This window comes from Notamacropus eugenii, chromosome 3 (assembly GCF_028372415.1).
Source record: "Notamacropus eugenii isolate mMacEug1 chromosome 3, mMacEug1.pri_v2, whole genome shotgun sequence".
NCBI lineage: Eukaryota > Metazoa > Chordata > Mammalia > Diprotodontia > Macropodidae > Notamacropus > Notamacropus eugenii.
The window spans coordinates 485,854,134-485,879,728 of NC_092874.1; the positions used below are offsets into that span (position 1 = coordinate 485,854,134).

Genomic DNA, 25,595 nt, shown 5'->3' on the forward strand with positions numbered 1-25,595 from the left:
TTGCTACGTCTCCTCCAGCATCATCATTATTGTAAATTTTAGAGCAAAATACGGAACAGTTTTTACACATTGGGCCAACATTCATCAGCTCAATTCATCATTGAACAGTATCCACATTAGAAGAGAAGTCCCTTTTCTAATGATACAATTGTATCCCCTGGGGTGGATACATATGTATATATATACACACATATGTTTACATACATACATATATACATATGTTTAAATTAACAGTGTTTCTTATACAATGGTTTTCCAAAATTCACAATATAAGATAGGAGGCTAAAGAAAATACAAACGCTATCATGGATTGGAAAAGAACACAACAGAGTTTTTGCCAGTCAAATAATATCTGTTCCTCTGAGAACATTTCTGAATTTCCTTCAGAAATAGGAACTTTGGCATTCTAGACCAAATGCATTCAGAACCAAGTATGGAGTAATTATACTTAATACAACAGCTAACATTTACATAGCGCTCACCACATGCCAGCCTCTGTGGGAAGCACTTTACTTAGGGTATGTCATTCGACCCTCACAGCAACTCTGGGAGGTAGGTGCTATCACTCTCCCACTTTACAGATGAGGAAAGTGAGGCAAAGGGGGGAAGAACTTGCTTAAAGTCACACAACTAACAAACTTCTGAGGCCACATTCGAATTCAGATTTTCATGATACCTGCAGTTTTCCAAGTATGTTGCCTTCATGCCAAATAACAAATGCATTTTGCATTCAATTCAGATTTACCATCACATCTCACTTTAAATGAGACCATATTATGATTTAGTTTGGGGACAGACTTCAACCAATCAGATCCGGACTTCTAATCACTAATGGTAACATTTTCCCAAGGGCCATTAGCTGCCGGGGCTTCAGACTTCAGAATTCCCTGCTTGGGGCAGCTTCACCTTCTCACTGCCCTATTGTTGGAGTTCATACGGCTCTAAGAATCAGGATGCACCTTTCTCATGTCCTTCAAGGACAGTATTTTAGTATGCTATGCTGGAATAACCTCATGCTACAAATTTATTTCTATATTTTCCATATCACAAAAAATAAATACACAACATTCCTTGTACCCATTTTATCTCAATGAGATCAAAAGTTCCATCAAAACTCACTTCCCAAACTTCAAACACTTTACTTTGAAACCCTTCGTCCACACACCGTGCAAACAGACTTCAACTTTCTACCCATTCTCCTCTCATTGAGAATACTCATCCTCAGTATTAAGAAGAAAGTACAAACCATTCTGTGTCCTCAGCCCAGTTCTAGTACAGATGGTGACACAGGGTGCTGGTGGACTGGCTTTAGGTTATGTTGGGGTGAGGGTGGCAGTTCTCAAGACAGCTGATTTTAAGGGTGCCATGGTCTCTGCTTCTCAGAAATCCAGCCTGGCTGGACCTGGTAATGAGGGGCAGTCTTGGTTTGGAAGTTCCATCTAATAGCGCCAATCATCTGTTTTGCCCAGTCTCTAGATCTTCAGGTCTATTTTTTAACATACACAGCTGAGAACAATTGAAGGTCCCACATTTATCTGGCTAACGGAGTTTCCCATGAGTCCTTGCTGAGATTCCTTGCCCTAGTTTTGAACATTAACTGGCATTTCTCTTGACCCAAGCTTTAAGAACTTGCCAAAGCAGGTGCCAGTAGGACTGTTCTGCTCCTTGGCAAACTAGTGTTGGGCAGGACCATCTACTCAGCTCTGCCCTGCCCTTTACATAAGCAGCTTCCATTTTTCTTTGTGCACAAATGAGAATCAGTTTTGGGCTTGGGACTTAGGCCCCTGGGAGACATCTTCTGGAGTCCCTCCCACCAAGTTCCCTTCCAGTATGGTGTAGCCTGTGGATGCCCTGCTCTCTTTCTCACCTGGGTGGACTCTTTCCCCAACTAAGTCAAGCAGGTCATTTGGCTGCTGTGCCCTTTCTTCAGCAGACTTCTTACTAGGCTTGGGTGTTGTGGTTAACTGGCTGACTCTGTTACTGACTGGACCTCTGAAGGCTCTTTTGAAGTTCACAGAATTGTAACCAGTTATGTCTCCAAATACTCACTCACTTATAATGAGGAAAGGATAAACATAAGAAATGGACGGCCCATGTGTTCACAACCACACGGCAGTCAGGTGAGGCGATAAGGCAGCCAATGTCACTGACTGGATGTTCTTGGTCCCTTTTCTCCCCCTCAGAAAGCTTCCAGGAAAGAGAAAGATGATCCATTCAATTTTCTTTTTTTTGTATGAAGACTCAGTTTTCCCTCAGCAGTCAATTAAGAGGCTTTTGGTCACTATAGTAAACTGTTGGGAAACATTGAGTATATTGGCATTGCCTTGAAGTTGGGGGAAGGGAGAAGAGTACCTTCCCTTCACCCAGCCTGGAAGGAGGCTCACCAAGCCTCCAAATGGATTGGAACCAAACAGGGCACCCTTTAAGGAAGACGCCCTACTTATATTTCCAGGATTACCTGTCTTTGCCATGGAAATGGAAGTTTCTTGGGAATAGGGATTGTTTCTTTATCCTTGTATTCTTTAAACTCCACTGGGCCTGGCACATAGTTGGTACTTAGTGAATACTGGCTGGTTGACGGCAGTGCTTAATAATGAGCATTTGTTGACTGATCAGTCAAATGCACTGTTTCATTCTCTGTGACATTATTCGATGTTCACTACGTCTCATGCTTTTGGAAACCTTTTTCGAAGAATGAGTTTGTGACATTGAAGACGTGTGAGGCTTCTTCTTCATCTGAAAGGCTTTGGCCTGTAACACTTGCTTTCCCACATATTTCTCCCTGTTGTACCTGAAGTCACCCAGGGTCAGAGTGACTGAGGAGGTGATCTGAATTCCTCCTAGAATTTCTTCACTATTTTGTCTTTGGCAACTGATTTTGGAACCCAAACTGCTATTATTTCTATGGTGTCTTTTTGCAGATACCTATTATGAAATACTCATCATGATTCCTGCAATACCTGATGGCCAAAATGTCCTGTGAAATAATCCCTCTTCTCTTGGGGACGTGTAGAACGTGAAGAAGGACGTCATTCAGCTCTCACAGTCATGTGTTCACTTCTTCGTCTTTGGACAAAGATCTCACATTTAAAGAATTGTGATTCTTGGACCCTTCAGCTAAGCCCCTTTCCAGCTGAAGTGGACGTTATTCACCCCCCTCCCCCCACCGGAGCCCCTGGGTTGAGAAATTTCTGTTGAGTTTCTAGGCAGGGTTGGGCCCCCCTTGCCTAGCAGCAACTTGGGCCCCTGTCAAAACTGTTCTGTGAGATATGTTTGCTGTCAAGACTGTACCGTGAAGTGCCGAAATGCTTAAAAGGCACACACTTTAGTTCGTGGGCTGCCTCCTCTGGGTTTTTCCATGAGACTGCCTTGGCCCGCTAAGAAAGACACTCTCAAAATTCCCAACTGACTCTTGCCTGTGCTTTTTCTCGGTCGGTCCATTTCACTGCCAGTCATTACAGAAGCGGAAAAGGGCTGCTCCGCTCTGAGGGCCATGTAAAAACACTGATTCGGGCCCTGTTGTAGCCAAAAGTTTCACCAGCAGGTAGCCAGTCCACTGGTGCATGCGCTTCTCTGAGACTGGCCAGACTGGCCCTTGGAAAACAGGTTTGGGCTGCCCCAGGGCTCCTCCTTCTGTTAGACTCGGAATTCTGGTAGAAGCTGCCAGAGCTTGGGCATCCCTGGCAGAGTCTTTGGTCACCTCCATGCTACGGAGAATCGTCAGTGAGACCTGAGGAGGAAAACAGTACAAAGCGGCTGTTACAAAGACGGGCCAGCTGTCCACTGAGACCCCTGGATCTCTTTCTGGAGGAATCCCCGGTGGCCAGCCAGCTGGCAGTTTACTCGCTAACCCAAAGGCAGGTGTCGCCAGCCCCCCTCCAACCCTCACTAGCTGGACGCACTTCCGTTCTCTCGGACGTCGCTCGGGGGGTGCCAGTGATAACCGCCTCAGCTGCTGGGGGCTGGAGGAGCGGCAGTCACGGACCCTGGTCAAGCCTCGGGGCCTCGGGCGACGCTGCGCCGCCCGCAGCAGCACAGCGAGCAGAGGAACGGTCCGGACACCAGGGGCAGCCCCGGCAGGGTGGGCACTGCCCAGAGCGGGCAGGGCCCTGGGGCTCTATGGGTCCAGCACGCCCGCCTCCCTGCCCCCACCCATTTTACAGATGAGGCCACTGAGGCTCGGGGAGGTGGGGAGAGCGCCCTTGGGTCTAAGGCTCACGCCGCCCCGCCTTCCTTGCCCCGCCCCTCCGGCCCCGCCCCTTGCCCCGCCTCTTTCAGCCCCGCTCCCCCGGCCCCGCCCCGGCTACGCGTCGGTTTCTCGCCCGGTTTCTCGTCAATTTCCAGCCTAGCTGGCTCGCGCCTGCGCTCTGGGGCTCGCGGCTTGGCCTCTGTTGGTGGCGGGAATCCCGGAGGCTCAGGGGGCGAGGCTTCGCAGAGCGCAAGCGCTCGCCCTCCTCCCTCTCGGCTTCTCTAGGGCCGGGGCAGCGGCTCTGGCGCAGGCGCAGGCGCAGGCGCAGACGGGACGCAGCGCGGCGGGGCCACTGCATCGATTTCATCAGCCGGGCCGGGCCGCGCATGCTCACGCGCCTGCGCCCTGCGCCCTCTCCGCTCCCCCTCCGCCCCCTCGGGTCCATGCCCCCGCGCCGCGCGCTGCTTCTGCTGCTGCCGGTGCTGCCGCCGGTGCTGCCGGCCCTGCGGCTAGTGTGGCCTCCGGCCCCGCGTCCCCGGCCCCGCGCCGCCGGCCCCGCCCCCGCCCTTCTCTCCTCCTCCTCCTCCGCGGCCTCCTCGAGGGCGCGGCCCCCGGGCAGTAGCATGGACGGAGCCCTGGCCCAGGTGGAGGCCGCGCTGGGCCCCTTCCGCCTGGCCGTGCGGCAGCAGGTGAGCACGCGAGGCCTCGCCGTACCCTTCTGTGTAGTGGGATCGTGGGATGGGTGCTCATCCTCCCGGGGCGCTCGGAGCCTCAGTTTCCCCGTCGGTCCCCCGCCCCTGGAGTGACCAGCCCCCTCCCCGACCCCTGGGGCCGCGTCAGCCGGACGGGGGGAGCCTAAAGAGCTCCCCGCTCCCTGCTCGCGCCCCAGACGTCATGCCAGGCCCCTGGGCTTCTCAGCGATCGGCCCCAGGGCTGTGTGACCTTGTGGCCCCCCATGCCTGCCCCTCCGTTCTGCGTGGGTGCCGGTCAGGCAGCGTGCCTTTAGTAGGTGCCCACTGTTTATCAGGCGTGGTGTTGGGCACTGGGGGTGCAAAAGAAAACCAAAAAAACCAGGATTTGCCGGTCTGGACGTTGGGCACGTGGGGCTGCCCCCAGACTAGAGAGGGTGCAGGTATGCAGGGGGACAGACTGGGGTTCCTGAGCCGTCCTTACCTGGTCGAACTGTGTGTGTGGCGGCAGGACAAGCCCTTCTTGCCCTCTCCCCAGGAGGAGAGAACATTCACCCCACAGCCCAGGCAGGGATGCCGAGATGTGCCAGGCTTTTGGGAAATCAGGCTGCGCCAAAGTTCCCCCAAAACCGAAGGCTGCCTTTTGTTGTACGCAGAAGAGGGTCTGCTCCTTTCCTTATTCTTCCCCCTCCCCTCCCCTCTCATCTCACACCCAGCCAGGATTGAACACAGATGCATGTGTAACTCTAATGCTTCTGCAGGCATACACAATTTTTGTAGTCTAAACTAATCAGGGGGTTAGGAATAAGGGGGATTTTTGAATTCCCAATTGAAAGCATGAATGTGGGGGACTGAAAGATGTTTTTGTGCTTCTGAGGTGGAAAAGTCAGGAGTTGTTGTGGGGGAGGGGGGCCGGGAGGGATCCTTGATCTGCATTCTGTGTGGGAAATCCTGGGGTGCAAATTATCTTCTCACGATTGCTGGATAACTCCTCTTTGGTAGAGAGTTTTAGAGAGTAGATTGAAATACTGAGGCTGGCACTTGCCCAGAGTCACCTCACTAGTCTATTGATAAGCATTTATTAAGTGCCTTCTGTGTGTTCCAGGCCACATGCTAAGCTCTGGGGGTGCCAAAAAGGGCAAAAATCAGCTTTTGCCAAATGGGGAAGATGACATGCGAACAACTATGTATGTGTAACAAAGGATATGTGAAGTGATGGAAATCATCACAGAAGGAACTTGAGGAGGACTAAGATCAGTGGCATCATGCCTGGAGCTGATGGAGAGTTTTGAGGAAGAGAAAGGAGGCCCGGTTTATCATTTCAGAATTTCTGGAGGTAAGGAAGGAGACTGGAAAGGTAGATTTTGAAGGGCTTTAAAAGTCAAACAGCATTTTATAATTGATTTTGAAGGTAATAGGGAGCCACTAGATTTTATTGAGTAGAGAGGTGACATGGCATAACATACAGAAAAGATCTACTTTTCTAAAAGGAAAGCTACTTTTGAGGGGTCAGCAATCTACTTCAATCAAGCACAAATATTCACTTAGTTCAGGGGGAAAAGTCAGCACCCTGAACTTCAGAGAAAATACAGAGAAATAAAAATCCACAGACAGGGCTTCCAGCTGTCTGACCATAAGCAATGCATACATAGGTACCGGAGAGAGAAGCACCAACATTTAGGTTTTCAAGGTCGGGGGGGGTCAGCTCCTTAGCAGCTTCCCAGAGTCTCCTCTGGCCAGACAGACACTTTCAATGATTAAGCCCCAAAGTAAAACCTCATCTCAGAATATTAAAGGTATTGAGACCTATTAATTGGCAGGGAAGATCTTTAACTCTTCGCCTCACCCACCATTAACCTTAAATTACTATTATGGTCTGATCTGTGCTTTAGAAAAATCACTTTGGTGGTAATGGGAGGATGGACTGGAGTGGGGAGAGACTAGAGGCAGGCAGGAACCCCTTCCCCTAGCAGGTTTTGTAGTGATCCAGGTATGAGGTGATGAGGGCCTGCTCCAGGATTGGGGCACTGCCAGAGGAGGAAAGAGGGCTGTCCAGAGAGGCTGCAAAGGTGAAATTGAAGAGAGATGAAATTGAAGACAGTTTTACAGAGGTGAAATTGTCAGGAGGGATGTTGCAGAGGTGAAATCCACAGGCCTTGTTGACAGTTGTTGTGAAAGGTGGGGAGGAGAGAGAAGGGGAATTGAGAATGACACTTAGGCTGTGATCCTGGGACAGAGGTGGTGCCCTTGATGAAATAGAAACATTAAGAAGAGAGGAGGGTTTGAGGGTTGTTCTTGTGGAGGGCAAACAACAAGAACAATTTAGTTTAAGATGTCAGTGGAACATTTGGTTCAAGATTTTCAGTGGGCATTTGGAGATTGGAAGAGAGTGTGTGAGGGGCAGAATGGTCTGGCTTCTAGATCTTTCTGCTTTTCTGCCCACCTGCCAGAGGAACATTTCATAATTATTCAAGTTATGCAGTGAATAGGATATGTGTGAATAGATGCCTTTCTAGAATCAGAATTGAGTAAGGGAATTCAATCCCATCCCCAGGCTTGCCTCTGGAAACAGGAAAATGTGTCTTATTTTGAGTGGACACGCATGTTCAGTCAGATTCATTTAGGACCCAACCCCAAACTGGTTTCTCCTGCAGAGGTGCCTGATGCAATCGGTTCTGGCCCAGTTTAATAGCAGGGTGGGTCCTCTGGAGGGCTCACAGCAGCAGGAGCCAGCACTGCCCTCCCTTGCTGGGGTAGGTTTGGATCTGCAGCCTCCCTGGTGGTCCCCTTGTTCCTTTCTTTAGACTGATGTTGGAGGCACGCCCTTCTCCAACACATGCCCTGGCTGCGTCCACTGGATCCGAAGGTGTTGGCTGCCCCACATTTTACTGTGGTTTCTGTAACCTTTCATTCTTCTCCCTTTGGAAACAAGGCATGGGTTTTTAAAAAAGTGTTCTATGCCATTTAAACCCCTCCTTCTGCCACGTTAGCCTGGGACTGCAATGCAGACCAGCTGTTTGGGTAAAATCAGTTACCTAAAATGAAGGGGAATGAGTAATATTTGCCCACAGGGAAGAGGAGCTGAAATGCTGAACTTTTACAGAGCAGCCCAGTTCTGTGCTTTGTTGGTTCTGTTCAATGTCCTGACCTCTGATTGTAAAGACAGATTTTCTGAGTGAGGAGTTTGCCTGAGCAGCCTCTGCTTTTCCTAACGATTCTCATGTGTATGTGCTGCCTTGACCAGCCAGGTATGTGAGTGGGGAGTTTTTGTGGCTCTTGGCTGCCACGTCCCTGGGTGGTGAAGAGACCCATTGAAGAGGCCCTCCTAGGATGCTGATGCTTTTCTTGTTGCCCTTTTCATCCTCCCATAGAGAACTGCAGCGCTGCTCTACATGGCTGCCAAGTACCTGGAAAGCTTTAGAACAGTCAGGACCTCAGGGGCCCAGACAGATGAGGTGCCTTCGTGGAGTGGGGAATGGAGTCCAGTACCAGGGTTCCTTCCATGTGCCATTCCGTGGTTCAGCTTTTAAGGGGCTTGGAGAAGAACTCTGATCATATTCTGGTTCAGGCTTCCTCCAGCCTCAGTTTCCTCATCATAAGAATGCCTGCTGCCCATGATTCTCAGAAGGGGCACTGAGCTGGGACGATCCAAAGAGGCAGCAGGGACTCCATGGAGCCTTCCCTTTATCCTGGAGGAGGGAGTCCAGCCAGGGCTCAGGTACTGTGACGCATATAAAACAGCACACAGTGTATAATTTTGTCCTTAATTGTGGGTTGGAGGCCTGCTAAAGTCTGAGAAGAGGGCTTGTTAGTGGAAGTAGACCCTGGAGGGAAGACTCTGATTGGAGCACCATAGATACAGAGGAAAAATACAGAAAGGAAGCTTTGTGAGGTGGGACACTGAGGTGCTGGTGACTCGAGGAGCTGTCCAGGGTCTGAAGCTCCTACTATGTGCTGACTTAGCTGGGCCCTGTAGGGAGGCCTTGGGTGGTGGTTCATCTGCGAGCTTCTGCCGAATCTGCGCCTTGCTGAGCCCTCCTTCCTTGGACCTGTGAACCTCTGGATTTTGGCAGCTGGGTGGGTAGCACGGTGTAGACATGTAGCACCTGAGGAGTCCTGATGAATGACGCTTGTTAGCGGACCCTGAAAGGAGTTGGAAGCAGGGTCTGTGCCTTGCTCTGCTCTCCTTGCTTGCCTCTCTCAGCCTGGGCACTTAGGTGCCCAGCCTGTTAGGCATTCACTTATTGCTCACTGCTCTTTCACAGTGGGATGGAAGCAGGAACACTGCTGACTCTCCTCCCCTCCCTCCCTCCCACCGCTCCTGTCACAGAAGTAGGAAGAAGGAGTGAGAGTTCAGTGCATCCCAGCATGCCAGTGTGTGCAGTGCTCCTCACCCCTAGGCTGCCACTGCTACAGAGAAGGCAGGTGTGTTTTATAATCTTGAGGAGTTCCATGTTCTTCCTGTTGCCTTTTTCTGGGTTCAACCATAGGTCGATAAGCATTGATAGAAGGCCAGGAACTGGGGATACAGACACAGAGAAATGAAGTTCTCCCTGTCTCCTAGGCATCATTGCAGAGTTCCCAAGCAATCTTCCTGGCCACCTTTTCTGTAATGCCTTAAGGTCTGCAAAGTGCTTTGCATGTGAGGAGCTACATGGTGCTATAGTGCATAGAGTATTTGGCCTGGACTTGGGGAAGACTGGAGTTCAAATGTGTCCTCAGACACCGTGTGATCTTGGGCAAGTCATTTCACCCTGTTTGCCTCAGTTTCCTCATCTGTAAAATGAGCCTGAGAAGGAAATGGCAAACCACTCCAGTGTCCTTGCCAAGAAAACCCCAAAATGGGGTCATGAAGAACCAGCGACTAAAACAATTGGCTGAACAGATGAAATGATGTATGTGTTCTCATTGGATCCTCACAAAGCCCTGGGAGGGAAACTGAGTCTGCGCCATCTGATTGAGGCCAAGGTGGATGTGAGGGCGTACATTCCAGTCATGGGAGACAGCATGAAGGGGCAGAGCAACATGGCCAGCATGGACCATGGTGCTCTCAAAGAGGACAATGGCTAAGTCTGGAGAGGCAGGTTGGGTCCAGCCGAACTGGGGGGTTTGTATTTGACTCCCAAAGATGAGAGCGGATCATGGAGACTATTGAGTAAGACAGTGAAGTGAGTGCACTTTGGCCCCTGGGCTGGAGTTTGTTAAAGACCTGGAGGGAGGGAGGGAGGTTCAGGAGATGGGGTGAGAGCATGGAGGAAGCTGAAGGGTACCTGGGCGGGGTGGACGCTGGAGACCATGGCTGTCATCGGGACGTTCAGATGGAGAGAAGGTTTGGGAGGACGATGTACTCAGTGGGACGTCTCTGCGGCATCCTGGGTCATGATAGGCAGTTGGTGATGGAGCCTTGGAACCTGGGCGCGACTCATTGGGAGCTACCTGTGTGTAGGGTTGATCATTGAGCCTGGGGAAGCCACCAGGAGGGGACACCAGAGAGTGTGTTGGGTAGGCCCATGTTTGCCATCTGATGATCGCAGTACCGTGGGAGAAAGGGAGGCCTCAAGACCCCTGGGCTCCTGGGCCCAGGACGTGGCTGCTGTTTCTTCCTTCCCTCTCTTGGGAACCTCTGGCTTCTGAGAGGGTGGTGGGAGGCCCATCCTCCTGACTAGGCCCCGATGCCTTGTTGGCCCTGGGCTGCATTGTGCCTTGTTGATTCCAGAGGGAGGCATGTAGGGGAACAGCTCTGCCCCAAGGGAGGATTTCCCTGTGTCCTGCAACCTTGGGCCCAGCTCGACCCTCGTACAATCTGGTCCTTTTTTCTTGGCCATGTATCTCCTTTCGCAGTCTGCCTTCTCTCCTGGTTCTTCAAGGCAGCGAGTCGTCTCCCATCTACCTCTTGCATCCTGTTCCTGAACTGCAAAGAGATCAGTTGTTACTTTGGAAGTGGAGCTTTGGTCCCGGGTCCCGGGTCCCTGGGCCCTTCCTGCCATCATTCCCCACCTCGTGGCATGTGCCTGTTGGGTGATGTTTGCAGGCTGGAGTTGTCATTGCTGGGACAGCTGGCCCACCCTCTCTCTTCCAATTCAGGGCTGATTCCCTTTCCCCGTTTTCAGCCAGGATCTTTAGAGCTTCTTGGTGCTGTCCTGCAGATGCCTTTCCTGGGTAACGTTGGCTCTTGTGTCCTTCAGGGGGATCTGGTACGAAAACTGAAAGAAGACAAAGCCCCTCAGGTGGATATCGACAGAGCTGTGGCAGAGCTCAAGGCCCGCAAGAGGATTTTGGAGGCCAAGGTGAGACCACAATCGGTCTTCTTGTTCATAAGCTCTCTTCTACTTGGAGAGGGAGCCCCCCAGGACAGAGTGGTCACCCAGGGTCCTGTGGGTGGGCAGATGGGCATCCGGAGAGGCTTCCCACAGAAGGCAGTGCTAGCTACTCTGGGCATGAGTGATGCCAGGGCAAAGACTTGGTGGTAGGAGATGGAAGCTCCTTTGTGGGAGGGAGTGATTGGTAGAGAGGCCCTGAGGGCCTTGTCTGAGGGGGAGAGGGGGGAACTTCTGTGGAGGGATGGACAGAGAAAGTTAAACCAGGGTTTATGTTTTCACCTGCAGGCTCTAGGGAGTCAGGGAGGTGGTTGAGCAGGGGAGTGACCTGGTCAGGTCTGCCAGTCAAGAGAAGCCCTTTGGCTGCAGAGTGTAGGACAGGTTTGGGGATTCCGGGAGCAGTTGGGGGGGGGGCAGTCGGAGGTGGGGAAGCCAAGGAGAAGGCTACAAGGCAGGGGAAGGTATGTGAAGAGGAGGGCCCCTGGGAAACGGGGGTTGGGGGGCAGAGAGGAAGGTTGATGCCCTCAGCTTCTGACACCTGACTCCAGGGGTACAAGGTGGGTGGTGTTTGGGCCCCAAGTCCAGCTGTGGAGATGGGGATAGGGATGAGAAGGGAAGAGGGTCCCAAGGAAGAGAACAGAGGGCTCAGGACAGCGAGGGAGGGACGTGACTGAGAAGCAAGCAGAGGGGCGGGGGTGGGGGAGTGACCCAGGAGGCAACATTTGTGGAAACCTAGCAGAGGGAGGGTGATGGACTGTGGCAGACCCAGTGATCCGGGACTTTGAAGAACAGGTTCTATTGAGTGATGAGACAAAGTGTGGTTAAAAGGAATGAATGAGAGGAGACCTCAGCTGTGTAGAGAATGGTGGGGAGGGGGCATCGGGCCTGGCTCTTCAGGAGAGGGGAGACTGAGGCCTGTTTAAATTTAAAGTAGCAGAAAAGGAGCCGTGGAGGAGGAGGGGGATGGAGGACACAGCCTGGCTGAGTTGATGAGGCCTGGGGGTGGAAGGAGTGGCAAGGGGAGGGCGTGATGAAGAGGGTGGGCTGAGGGGAGCGTGGGAGGCTTGTGAAGGGGAGAAAAGAAGGGTAGCAACGGCTTGTGGGGGTCAGGGGCGAGATCTGGAGTTGGGGGATACAGGGACTGCCTTGCAGCCGTGAGGGCCCACATGGCCTGGGGCTGGCCAGACTTGGTGAAGGTGGGGGTTCCTCCCCGTGTGTTAGGAATGGGGAGCCCTGGGAGGCTGTGGATGGGAGTCATCCAAGGCTAAGGGGACAAGAGGAGAGGGGCTTCCCAGGCAAGGGGAGGAGGGGTCCAGGGAAGAGTGCCCTCAGGCCGAGAGCACTGGCTGGAGGAGACAGTCCTAAGTGATGGGTTTAGTGAGGCGGGGGAAAGGGGCATGGACAGAAGGTCGGGGTGGGGAGGGGCAAGCATTTAGTAAGCACCTACTGTGTGCTGTATGACCAGCTTTCCTGGTTGTTGACTTAAATTGTCATCCTGGGGCGCTACAGACGCTAGAGCATTATTTAATTCTCGATCAAGGCCAGTCTTATGCCCAGTAAATGTTTGTGAACCATGCAGATTCCCTGTGGATGCTGGGGTGCAGCCAGTGCTCACGGCCACGTTTTTCTTTCTTCCTCAGGAGTTGGCGCTGCAGCCCAAAGATGACATCGTGGACCGCGTTAAAATGGAGGACACTCTCAAGCGGAGGTTCTTCTATGACCAAGCCTTTGCTATTTACGGAGGTGCGGGGTTCCTGATAAGGTGCTCTGGGTTTTGAATTGGAACTGTAATTGGCCAGTTCAGTTCTTGTTTTCTCGAGTTGCCCAATGCTGTAGGTGGTTTCAGGCTCAATTCTTTGCATTGGGGATCCCCAGGGGCCTTCCCTCCTAGCCAGACCCCGGGGTCCCTCTTCCATCTGCCTCCTCACTCTGGACAGAGCAGGGCTGAGGCTTGAAATTGGCTCAGCTCTGGGTGTAGCTAGGGGTGCTTCTGCTCAAATCTCTAGGCTTGGACTCTCTTTGGATCCTGGGTTCTGTTCCCAGCATCCACTGATGTATCTCTTTGTCCAAGGTGTCAGGGCTGTTGGGGGGTGCGGTTCCTGTGGTCCTCTGGCCCATTCTAGGCCTGCTTCCCTGCCTTGTCCACAAGGTTGTGTGTGGTGTGAGAATGTTTAGCCATGTGGGTTAGAAAGGCCTTTGCGTCCTCAGCGCTAGATTTCTTTCTGCTGTGATAAATGAAGGGAGTGTGTGTGTGGGGGGGTTGCCTTGGTGGTTGTCCTGAGGGGCCTGGGTGATGCCGCCATGTGCACCACATCTGTGCTCCTCTGGAGAAATCTGGAACTAGATGTTCTGTTTGGGCAGTGTCCAGACCAGAGTGTGTGTGACAGTCTGGGTGGTGGTGGGGAGTCTTTTTTATTTATCTTTGTGGGTGCCATGAGCTGCCACTGGGTGCTTAAGAGGGCGAACTGGATGCAGGCTTTTGTGACATTCCTAACCTTGACCCCCACAGTCAGTCTGACCACGCCAGGGGCTTCAGGTTTGAAAGATGACGCCAGCATCCAAGCTGGCATTGGAGATGTTGATGCTGAACGTTTAATTTGGTCATTACTGATAGCTTGAAGAGCAGATCCCTAACTGGCAGGTGATGCCGGGGGCAGTGGCTCCAGGGCTGGAGGAGAGGGATCTGAAATCCAGCCCCTTTGGCTCATGGGATGTGGCTCCTTCCTGACGTCCGTCTGTCCTTCCCTCAAACTTTCCTGAGAGTGTTGGTGATGGAGCATTGGCCTCATGGGGTCCTTGCACAGAGGCCTGGGCAGCCTGGCCTGCATCCCTCCCTTCTCTCTTTCCTCTCCCAGGGGTCAGTGGCCTGTATGACCTGGGTCCTGTGGGGTGCGCCCTGAAGAATAATGTCATCCAGCTGTGGCGGCAGCATTTTATCCAAGAGGAGCAGATCCTGGAGATCGATTGTACAATGCTCACCCCAGAGCCTGTTCTCAAGTATGTGGGCATCCCCTCTCAGTTCACATGCTGCTGTGGCTGCCTGCACAAAGTGGCATGTACTGGCTGTGCCCCTGGGCCAGCTTCTGAACCCCTGAGTCCATCTGGGAGGACTGGGGGCATGGTGCCTCTACATGGGTGCTACCTGGGCTTAGTTACAGGGACCTAGATTTAGAGCTAGGAGGGATCTTGGAAGCCAGGGACATCTGGCCTCCTTGTTTTACAGAGGAGGAAACTGAGGCCTACAGGTCACACCAGCAGTCAGTGTCTGAGGCTAGGCTCTTTGCCGTGCCAGATCAGCATCTTTGCCCGATACTACTCAGAGCTCCCTGCTGGTAGAATTAATGTGGAGAGTTGGCTGCCCACCTCTCTCCAGCTAAAAAAACTAGCCCAAGTGTGAGACACCACATTTGGTAAAGAAGTAGCAGCAGATGCCAGCCCCCAAAAATGCTTCAGCACCACAGTGGGCTCCTTGTCATCCGCCTCTCTGCTTGTTCGGGAGTCAGGAGCACGTGGGCTTCAGCCAGACCCTTGTTTTTGCAGGACTTCCGGCCACGTTGACAAGTTTGCTGACTTCATGGTGAAAGATATGAAAAGTGGAGAATGTTTTCGCGCCGATCATCTCTTGAAAGGTGGGGTTTTATTTCAGACGCCTAGCCTTCCCTGCTTGAGGCTCACGTGAGCCCAGGTATGTGACGGTATTGGGCTCCCACCTTTCGTCCTCTGAAGGTGTACGTGGGGAGTTAAAGAAATTATTATTCCCTGGAACAGCTGCCTTCTAAACAAAGTGCCGTCTTTTGTTTTTTTGTGAGTGCGTCTGTCGGTTTCTGCTGCTGCCTCCTACTGGAGAATGCAGAGTTCAGCCAAGCTGTCAGACATGATGGAGTGACCGTCGCATGCCCTGGTCCACACCCATAGTCTCCAACCTCTGCCCAGAAGTGGGATGGGGGAAATGGGCTTTCTGTCTTTTCTAAGCCTGGTCATTCTCGTTTTTTTTACCATTTAATTTTGCTTAATTTTTTTTGCCATTTAAATATGGACTGAATGCTCGTGTGACGCCATAGAGCCACGCACAAGGATCTTTGTCCTGCCCAGCAGGATTTGAGGTCTCTCCTCTTGTTCCCTGTCCTAGTGTGTCTCAAACCAGACATCTCAGAGGGTGGACCCATCTAGCGTTAGACTGGTCTGCACTGCCTTGGAGTGGGGCCTGGGCGCCCCCAAGGCAGGAAGGCTCACCACACCTTCTCTGTTCGTAGCTCATCTACAGAAATTAATGTCTGATAAGAAATGTTCTGCTGAGAAGAAGTCTGAGATGGAAAGTGTCCTGATCCAGGTGAGCACTCTGGAGTTCCCCAAGGGGACAGGTGGGGCTGGGCCCTCATCAGATGGCTGGTAGGTGGGCCTGGTGGCTGGTCCATCAGGGCACGTTGGTAACTTGCTGGGAGGTTGGCTTCTTCTCACAAGTGTGGCCAGGCTGAGGGCAGCTTCCTGTACTCCACACCTGTCCTTGCCCTCCTGTTCCTTTGTGGGCCTTACCCTGTGTTAGCTTCCTGATATGGGCCCGTGTGGACCTGCCTCAAATGATCTCTGGGCCTTCCCTGGAGGAACTGGAGCATTTCAGGCAGCTGAGCCTGCGGTCCTGGGCTGTGTTCTGCTACACTCTTTGGTCACTCTGTAGGGTGGGAGGGGGCTTTTCAGTTCCTTTCTTTCCTACGCATGTTTTCATGCTGGACTCACAACCCTTGGTAGAGAAATTGAGTCTATAAAACTTAACCTTTGTGCGCCGATTTTGTGGTGCTTAACCCTATGCAGAGACAGGCTGGCTGCTCTCACGGAGCTCCCTTTCTAACATGGGAGACAGCAGGGTCAGCAGGTGTGTGTCTGCACCTGGGTGGGGTGGGCAGCTGTTGGCCCTACTTAGCCCTCCACTTCTTAGTGGTGTTGGTCCTGTGCTTTGGGTGGTGACCTGGTGGCTGTGGGCGGGGTCGTGGGGGTAGTTAGAGATTTGGAGAAGTGAGGAGGGCCTGAGCAGGAGTGACTAGCAGCCTGGGGAGTGGAGAGGGAGTCAGACTGGGGAGTTGAGAGAAGCTGGGGGAGAGTCCACCTGACTTGGATATTGCCTGACTTTGGGCAGAGGAATCCTGAACAACATAGGACAGTCCTTATGGGAGTGGGTTGGGGGACGGTGGGATGTCCAGTCCAGGGTGTCTGTCTTTAGGAAGGTGGTGCTGCAGGACACCCCTCAGGAGGACAGTGGGGTTGCTGGGGTAGGTCATGGAGCCTGCGGGAGTCAAGTGGGCCTTGAATGGGAATCCATGCCAAGAGAGGGTCAGAGAGGGCAGGGGGTCATGGGCCGGGGACAAGGAAAACGTTTGGTCCCCTCTTTTGTTGTAGAGGCCAGATTGAAAGGGCTTTGTTGGGTGCAGTAGTCCAGTAGTCACTTTTCCTTTCCTGCTGGGGGGGGGGGGGGTCTCTGCAGGAGGTGGTCCCCACAGTGAGGCCACGTGGTTTTGGAACACACTGAGGGTGTCCCCAAAGTCTTCATGTGGCTTGGGGGCACCCTGGATTGACCATCTCATTTGAACCTCATGATAGGATCCCATTTTACAAATGAATAGACTGAGGCTGAGAGCTCTGAGGTAGGGTCCCATAGCTGACGGTCTTTTTGTGTGGCAGCCTCCCTGAGACTTGGAGCATCCTATGTTAGGGTGGCAGGGGAGCTGGGTAGCTGCCCTCAGGGAGTGGTCAGGGATCAGCTGGGATCTGCCATTTGGATGGAGGGCTGTGGTGATGGAGAGAGCGGCCTGGGAGTGAGGGAACGAGAGAAGCAGCCACAGTCAGCTCACGTGGTCGCTGCAGCTTGCCCAGCACTTTTTTCCTCCCAGTTTTTAAATTTATTTTTCAGTTTTCAACAATCTCTTCCATAAGTTTTAAATTTTCTCCCCCTCCCTCCCCCTTCCCGCCCCAAGACAGCATGCAGTCTTCTCTGGGCTCTAAACATACGTTCTTATTATCTTCACGTTAGTCATGGTGCATAGAAGAATTGAAACGAGTGGGAGAAAGCATGAGAAAACCCAACCCAAAACAAAACATAGCAGAAGAGAAAATATTCTACTTGTTCTGTGTTTGGATTTTGTGGTTTTCTCTGGATGTGGACGGCATTTTGCCTCAAGAGTCCATTGGGAATGTTTTACGTCCTTGCGTTGCTGTGAAGGGCTCAGTGTGTCAGGAGCAGTCCTTACAGCCTGTGGTTTGCCCAACTTTTCTAACGTCCGTTCTGCTCACAGTCTGTACTCTGGAGCCCCCGTGTGTGTTCATTGCTTTATCGCCACATTCTATTCTCTGCGGGCTCATTTGTTTGTTAGGCAGTGTGGTGAACACTAGGGAACTGTGAGCCTGCGTGCTTCCAGAGGGGAATGGGAGCCAGGCCCTGGAATCCAGCTGAGTAGTGGGCGAGCATCATCCTGCTGGAGTCTCGGGAAGCTGTCTGATGGTGTGTGGGGATTGTGTAGACAGGCTTGTAAACGGACACCTCTGCCTTTGTGTGCCTTGCCAGCTGGACAACTACGGGCAGCAGGAACTCGCAGACCTCTTTGTCAACTACAACGTCAAGTCCCCCCTGACTGGAAATGACCTGTCCCCACCTGTGTCCTTCAACTTAATGTTCAAGACCTTCATTGGACCTGGAGGGAACATGCCCGGGTAGGTGACTTTCCCTATGGACCCTGAGGCCCTGCACAGGGAGTGCCCAGGCCATGTGGTGTGTGTGTCCTGCCACCCAGAGTGGGCATCATCTCTGGCAACCCTGCCTAGGTTGTCCACAGGCAAAGCTCCTAAGGCTGGCCAGGGGTTTGGAGGGGGGGAACCCATGTGAGTGTGTGTGTGTGTGTGTATGTCAGGGGGGAGGGGGAAGGTGTGTGTGTGTGAGAGAGAGAGAGAAAGAGAGAGAGAGTCAGAGCCTGGGCCTCTTCAAACAGTGGGTATCCTGGCTGTGTTTGGGCTGTACTTCCACGCATGGGCATCACTTTGGGAAGGACCTAAAGTGCCCAGGGTCTCCACTTAGAATGACTGACTGTCGTGTCAGACAAAGCCTATTCCTGTAGCTTTGGGAATTGATTTGTCATTATTTATTGGGAAGTTCTCGAGTTCTCCTGCCCTTGGTCTGTGACTGCCACCCTGGGCTTGAGGGGTTTTGAAAAGTGTGGGTTTGAGATGGTTGGCAGCACTGGGCTGTCAGGTCCAGAGCTTCCAGCTCATAGGAGTATTTACCCTCACCCTCACCCTTCTCATCCAGTTACCTGAGGCCAGAGACCGCCCAGGGGATCTTCCTCAACTTCAAGCGGCTTTTGGAATTCAACCAGGGAAAACTGCCCTTTGCTGCTGCCCAGATTGGCAACTCTTTCCGGAACGAGATCTCCCCTCGGTCGGGACTGATTCGAGTCAGGTACTGTCTCATTCTCTGCGCGCTTATGAGGTCTGATGCCCCTTGTTTTGTCTGGCCCCGGAGGGGAACGTGTGGCTGGCAGAGCAAGTCCTGGGGGATGTCCCCCTGCTCCCCCCTGGTGGGATGGTCAGCACCTCCCAGCAGGGCTCATGGGTGGCACCTATGCCCTGGGCATGGTGGTAAGAGAGGCAGTGGTGGCAGCTCTGCATGGACCCAGAGCCTAGGCCTCCGGCTGGACAGCCCAAGCCAGTGCCAGAGTAAGTGCTGCATGTCCGTGACCTCACCGCCGCGCGTCCGTGACCTCACTGCTACACCGTTGTTCTCTGTTAAATACATTTTTGTCGATGATTCCTCCTGCTTCCTCCCCCTTCGCCTCCACCCCTCCCTGAGAGGTCCCTCGTAGCAAATACTGTGTTTTAATAAGAGTAAGAGGAAGAAGAGGTCCCGCAGACGAACCAGGCTGATCAGGTGCCGAGGAATTGGTCGTATCTTCTCCTTGGTCCCGGCTGCCTGCCGGAGAGCCGGAAGAGGAAGGCCGAGGAGACCCTGGGGGGGCATCACGTGAGGCGGGCTCCAGGATTTTCTGCTGCCTCTTGGAGTTTGGAGAGCAGTGAACCTTTGTTAAGGGTGGGTGCACACTAAGAGCTTCCTAGATGCTGGAGTAGTGACCACAGCCAAACGCAGGCTTAGAAGGAAGGAAGAATCGATGCCCACTATGTGTCCAGCCCTGTGCGAGCGCTTTATGGCACCTACTATGCGCCAGGCTGTGCACTGAGGGTTTTCCAGACACTGCCATGTTGATGCTTAAGACAGCTCAGGGGAAGGTGCTGTTGTCCTCATTTTACAGTAGAGGAAGTTAAGGCACACAGGTGTTCAGTGCCTCATCCACTCCAACCTCCAGGATGGATCTGAGGCTGGATCCGAAGTCTGACTCTGGGCCTTGTGGTATGCCCCTCTGCCTCTATACCACGTGAATAAGAAAGGTGATGCTGGTCTTTGAAGTGAACCAGACACTTTTGGCTGGAGCTGCTCTCAGCCCTCTGACCGTGGTGCGCTCTGGCCAGCTGAGCTGGGCTGGAGGTGGCTGATGCAGCCGACGCATGTCAGCCCAAGGACCTCCCGAAGTGGGCACCTCTCTGGGCTCTAGGCTGCTTTTCTAGCTCCTTCCTGCCCCTCTGCCGGCCCATCCCCTGGGAACCTTTGTGCTTGCCCATGTGGTGCCAAGATACAGGCTGTTCTTGGGCATAGTAAATGAGGTAATGGAGCGAAGTAGCAGCTCCCGCTTCGTTCCCAAGTCCACAGACATCCCCACGGGGAGCTTTGTCCTCTGTCTTAATTGGTGATGTGGGCATCTGCATGTGGACAGCTGCGAGCTGCCACTGGTCATGAAGACGGGAAGACCTGAGTTCAGATCCAGCCTCAGACCCTTCCTATCTGAGTGACCCTGGGCAAGTCTCTTTTCCTCTGCCTGTCTCAGTTTCCTCATCTATAAAATGGAAATGATAACAGTACTGATCTCCCAGAGTTGTTTTGAGGATCAAAGGAGATTACTATAAAGTGCTTAGCACAGCGCCTGGCACATGGTAGGCGCCATGGAAGTGTTAGCTGCTCCATTAATGCCGTGATGGCGGTGCTTCTTCTCACTACCTTCAACATGAAGGGTGAGCCCTCGGGCTGTTACCCCTTCACTTTCTGTGGCTGGGCCGCTTTTGTTATCCCCATCATGATCAGTTGTCTTTGTGGGAGGCAGTCATGACGATGACCTTGGGGTAAAAGGCGTTTGATCGAAGGGAAATAGCAGGTGAGACAGGAGATCACTGATTTCTGAAGAGTACTTGCCTCCCCGGCCCTTTTCTGGCTATTGCCCTTAACAGCATGGCGGCCTGCTGGCCTGTGCTCGTCACCATTGTCTGATTTTCCCTAATACAAACATGGGCGTCGTTGGCTTTTGTCTTTGGTTTTAGAGAGTTCACTATGGCAGAGATTGAGCACTTTGTTGACCCTAAGGAGAAACACCACCCCAAGTTTGAGAGCGTGGCAGACCTCACCCTCTCTCTGTATTCAGCGAGAGCCCAGGTCAGCGGCCAGTCTGCGCACAAGATGCGTCTCGGGGATGCTGTGGAGCAGGTAAGGAGGGGCATCCTGGCAGCAGGGTGATGAGGGCCTTCTCCCATACTGAGGACCTCCATTGTACCTTGGATCCACTTGGGCATTTGGGGCTAGGCAAGGAGCATTCCCTTTGGAGATCCTGGCTTGTGGCAAGTTGATTAGTGGGGAAGTGACTGGCACTCCTGAAAATACTGGAATTTGGGACCTGCCCCTTGGCTGGAAATTCTGCTGAGAATGGAAGTCACATAAAGGCTGAATTCAAGGCAAAGCGCTTTTTACCCCTGTGGTGTCTAGTGCAGGACCTTGGGTGGCCATCTCTGACAGCTGGCTCCACTGGACTGAATCCCAGAACTGGCCTGTGTCTGGAGACCTGCCCCACAGCCAGAGTCATTTGCTGACTGGGGGCCGGCCTCTGAGGCTGAGCCTTGTCTACCTGGCATTCTGAACCTTCAGGACTCCTGGGACACTTTCCCATCATGCGGTCCTCTGTGCAAACAGGGAGTCTCATTTTCAGACAATTAGAGTAAACCAGTTCAGTGACATAGTGTGTCTTCATGCATTCTGTGAGCCTTGTCTTGGAAGCTGTTGGCTTGTTCTGTTTTGAAGAAAAAAGCCAGAGATCAAGACATGGTTCTTTGTAGTGGTTTGTCATCTGGCTGACCTGGGGGCCGTACGGTGTTGACTCCAGGCATGTATTCTGCTCTTGTGGTGGTAGGGTGGTAGGCTCTGCTTAAGGTTCTAGGGACCCAGAGAGCCAGCAGAAGGTGCCTGTTCTCAGCCATGTGTGAGGAGGCTGTGTAGAGGAGATGGAAGGGAGTGGTCAGGGAGGGAGAGGACAGGGTGGCCCCATGTCCTGAGGGAGCAACCGAAAAATGGACCAGAGAGGATAGGTGCTTAGTGAGTAACAGAACTGAATTGGATATTAAGCTTAATAGAAACAAAGGGTTTTCAACCCTTCGATGGCTCTTTCCTGTTTGAGGGCTCTTTGTCCAACATTTATTGAAATACCTCCTATTAGGTACAAGGTGCTGCTCAGATAGCAGTTTGGAGTAAGAAAAGCTGTTAAAAACAATTACCACCCCGCAGTGCTATCTACGATGCGTGGGCACAAACTGTGCGACCACGAGAAGCTGGCTCCAGCTCGGCTGAACCTCCTCTGTTCTCTCTAGGGAGTGATCAACAATTCTGTGTTGGGGTATTTCATCGGCCGGATCTACCTCTACCTCACCAAGGTTGGGGTGTCCCCTGAGAAGCTTCGATTCCGGCAGCACATGGACAACGAGATGGCTCATTACGCTTGTGACTGTTGGGATGCTGAGGCTAAAACATCCTACGTAAGTAGAAGGAAGAACCTTTGGTCCCCAAGCAGCTGGTTTTCCGCAGCAAGGGTGGATCCTTCCATTCCTGTGCCCATCAGGTCCTCAGAGGTGTTCAATTCCTTGCTGCCTTGGCATTTTGGGGGTGGGAGGGCAAGGTGCCAGCAGCCACTGAGTTGTCATGGGTGAAAGTGGCAAGGAGGCCAAACTCAATCCTGTAACTCTCTTAGATTGTTGGCTTCTGAGAGCGAGTTTGCATTGCCCTCAGCCCCTAGAGGCAGGCCTTGAGTTAGAGGAGGTGTTTAAATATTTGTGGGAAAAATTCAGTGCCTTTAAGGAAAAATTGTATAAATTGTGATAGCTGTGAGAAGTGGAGCAGACTTTCTGCTAGGAATCTTGCAAACTTCTGGAAAGGGAGTTGAGCCTGGGCTATGGGATTGGAGTTGAGCTGTGATCCAAGATGGTGTAATGGCCCCCTGATCCAAGATGCCAAGGTGCTGGCCTGAGCCAGGCTTGCTCTGCTGTTTTCCAAAGCATCTCTCGGATGGTGTCTGCCCTGCCCATCAGGCAGCAGCCACTGATTAAGCTCTTCCTCTGTGCTGGGCCCTGGACATTCTGCCCTAATTCTTTTTAGGATAGAAACCACACGCCCCAGTTGACAAGAGATTACAGGTGACAGTGGGGTTTCAGGAGTCGATGGGGGAGCAGTAGATTTCTGGGAAAGTTACGGTTTCTTCCTCACTGTTTTGAGAGCTTATTTACAGATCATTTAAAAAATCCACTCCCATTCATTCTTTAGTTCATTTTCAGTACAGAAATGAAAATGATGCCATCCATCCTGAATCCCTTGAGGAGATGAGGGATTCCGCCATTAAAATTAAGTGACCTCTAACCTGTGCTTCAGTGAGCTGTGGCTTCAGTCCCTCCATGGATGCACTTTGTTACTACGCCCCTTGGTCATTTGGTTGGGAGAAGGTCTGTAAGCAGGGCTATGGCCAGGCAGGGGAGGTGCTTCCCTGAATAGAGCTGCCTGCCTTGGGGAAGGTGGTGTGCCTGGTCACAGTCTGCCTCTTGCCAGGTCTGCCTCCCTTATAGCCGCAGGGGACAGGCCTGCATGAAGTCTTTGTTCCTAGACCCATTGCCCACGTGGAGCTGCCAAGAACAGACAGGTCCCAGGTCCGGCTTGACCACAGTCCGGCCTTCTGGAGGCCTGAAAGCAGGGTTTGGGGCCAGCTCTTGGGGGGTGTGGGAGGTGATGCTGCTCTGTGATGCATTTTCCCACTTAAAACATATTTGCAAAATTAGAGCTAGTCATTAGAGTGGCATAACTAATTGGAGTTCCCTTATCACTGGCTCAGCACAGCCGGGGAAGGGAGGCCAGAAACAGAGCAGAGTTTTTTTGTTTTTAAAGTCTACCCTTTGTTCATTTACTTAGCATTCAGTTTTTAAAATTTTGAGTTCCAAATTCTTTCCCTCCTGCCTCCCCCACCCACTGGGAAGACAAGCAGGACGTTGTCAGTTAGGATGTGAAATCATTTCCAGATCAGCCATGTTGAAAAAATAAGCTAGAGAGTGACAGGAATATGCTTCCATCTGCACGCAGAGTCCATCCATTCTCAGGAGAGGGAGAGCATTTTTCCTCATGAGTCCTTTGGGATTGCATTGATCAGAGTAGCCGAGTCTTTCACAGGGAATCTCCAGTAGAGCTGTTCCTGAGCGCAGTGATCTCCTGGCTCTGCTTGTTCATACCAGTCTTCTCAGGTTTTTCTAAAACCGTCCCCTTCATCTGTTTTTGCAGCACCCTAGTACTGTACAACCTAATACTGTACTACAGCTTGTTCAGCCACTCCCTGGTGTTTGGGTATCCCTACATTTTCCAGTTCTTTGTCACCCTAAAAAAATGCTGTAAATACTTTTATACGTGTGGGTCATTTTCCTCTTCTTTTGATCTCTTTGGGATACAGACCTAGCAGTGGCATTGTTGGGTCAAAGGGTGTGTACAGTTTTATAGCCCTTTGGGCATTGTTCCAAATTGCTGTCCAGAATGGTTGGATCAGCTCACCACTCCCTCAACAATGCATTAGTGTCCCAGTTTTCCTGCATCCCCTCAACATCGGTCATTTCCCTTTTCTGTCACATTAGCCAGTCTGAGGGATGTGAGCTGGTACCTCAGAGCTGTATTGACTTGCATTTCTCTAATCAGTAGCGATTCAGAGCACTTTTTCATGTGGCTGTTGATAGCTTTGGTTTCTTTGTCTGAAAATGGCCCGTTTGTGCCTTTTGACCATTGATCAGCTGGGGAATGACTCTTGTTCTCACACATTTATGAATGCTTCTGTCCTAGGGCTGGATTGAGATTGTTGGATGCGCTGACCGCTCCTGCTACGACCTCTCCTGCCACTCGAAGGCCACTAAAGTCCCGTTGGTAGCGGAGAAGCTGCTCAAAGAGCCCATATCCTTTCTGCTGTGACCTCCACGTGAAGCTTCTCTTCCTTCCTTTGGGCTCGAGCGAGGCCAAGAGCCTCCAGCAGGGCACAGGCTGAGGGTGTGGGACAGTGTGGCACTCTTTCCCTTTCTGCTGTGGAAGTTTGTGGAGCACTTACTCACTGAGTCCTGGGTGCCCAGCACTGTGTTAGGCTCTGGGGTTACTGGGGCAAAAAAGAACCAGTGCCTACTCCTTCAGGGGGTGGGAACAGCAAGCACTCTGAATCTTCAACCAAGAAGTCAAGTGGGATTCTTGGTGGGAGTGGGGGAAGATCAGGATGGACTGCCTGTGGGAGGTGGTATCTGGGCAGAATGAAGACTAGAGAGTGCACACTAGGTATAGAGGACAGACTGAGCAAAGGCATGGAGGTGGGAGATGGGTGTTGTGTATGGAGACCCGCAAGCAGGGCAGGTTGGACTGGCATGTCAAGTGTGTGAAAGAGACAGATGTGCAGCCTACCTGAAATATTCCAGGTCACAAAGGGCCTGAAAAGCTGACAGAGAAAGCCGAGGGCTGTGCTGATTGGGAAGCAGTGGGAGTGGATTGGAAAGTGGAGTGGAGAGCAGAGTGAGATGCCAGGGTTGGGCATCTAGGACAAGCACCTTTCCCTGCATTCGGGTCTGGGAAGGAAAGCAGCATGCTCTGCTTTGGGGTTATGGGGGCCACTCTCCAGCCAGGTCTGGGGTCAGTACTTCTCTTGGTGGGGACAGCAGCACAGGTTCAGGTCTGCCTTCTGTCTTCAGTCTCTTGGCCTTTTCAAAAACAAGATGGCGGGGATGGGCAGACCTCATTGAGGACAAAAAACAGCTTCTATTAGGTAATGAAATTTGCCACTCCCAAGTGTGTCCGCTCCAAGCATCAGTGCACACGCCCGGCTTCCTTGACTGCTGCCCACAGAACAGTGAACGTGGTTCAGTTTGAGTCAAGCAAGGCTGCCATTGGCAGGGCCTACAAGAAGGATGCCCGCCTGGTCCTGGACTACCTGGCCACCTGTGATGAGGCCTATGTCACCGAAATGGAGAACCTGCTCAATGAGAAGGGGTGAATGT

General features: G+C 52.3%; 1 protein-coding gene across 2 annotated transcripts in view; it reads left to right on the plus strand.

The window, feature by feature from the left end:
• The first annotated feature begins 4,617 nt into the window (after positions 1–4,617).
• GARS1 (glycyl-tRNA synthetase 1) overlaps positions 4,618–25,595 on the plus strand; it is a 28,111-nt gene continuing 7,133 nt past the window's right edge. The window contains exons 1-12 of one of the 2 annotated variants that reach the window (XM_072599187.1): positions 4,618–4,878; positions 11,064–11,165; positions 12,836–12,938; positions 14,051–14,192; positions 14,736–14,824; positions 15,449–15,525; positions 17,749–17,894; positions 18,487–18,636; positions 20,601–20,763; positions 21,915–22,079; positions 24,406–24,518; positions 25,447–25,587. In XM_072599187.1, coding sequence (XP_072455288.1) covers positions 4,633–4,878; positions 11,064–11,165; positions 12,836–12,938; positions 14,051–14,192; positions 14,736–14,824; positions 15,449–15,525; positions 17,749–17,894; positions 18,487–18,636; positions 20,601–20,763; positions 21,915–22,079; positions 24,406–24,518; positions 25,447–25,587 — 1,637 coding nt within the window. In that variant the 5' untranslated portion in view covers positions 4,618–4,632. Of the gene's footprint in view, positions 4,879–6,124; positions 6,215–11,063; positions 11,166–12,835; positions 12,939–14,050; positions 14,193–14,735; positions 14,825–15,448; positions 15,526–17,748; positions 17,895–18,486; positions 18,637–20,600; positions 20,764–21,914; positions 22,080–24,405; positions 24,519–25,446; positions 25,588–25,595 lie in introns of those variants that run through there. The other variant, XM_072599188.1, reaches the window with a different exon arrangement.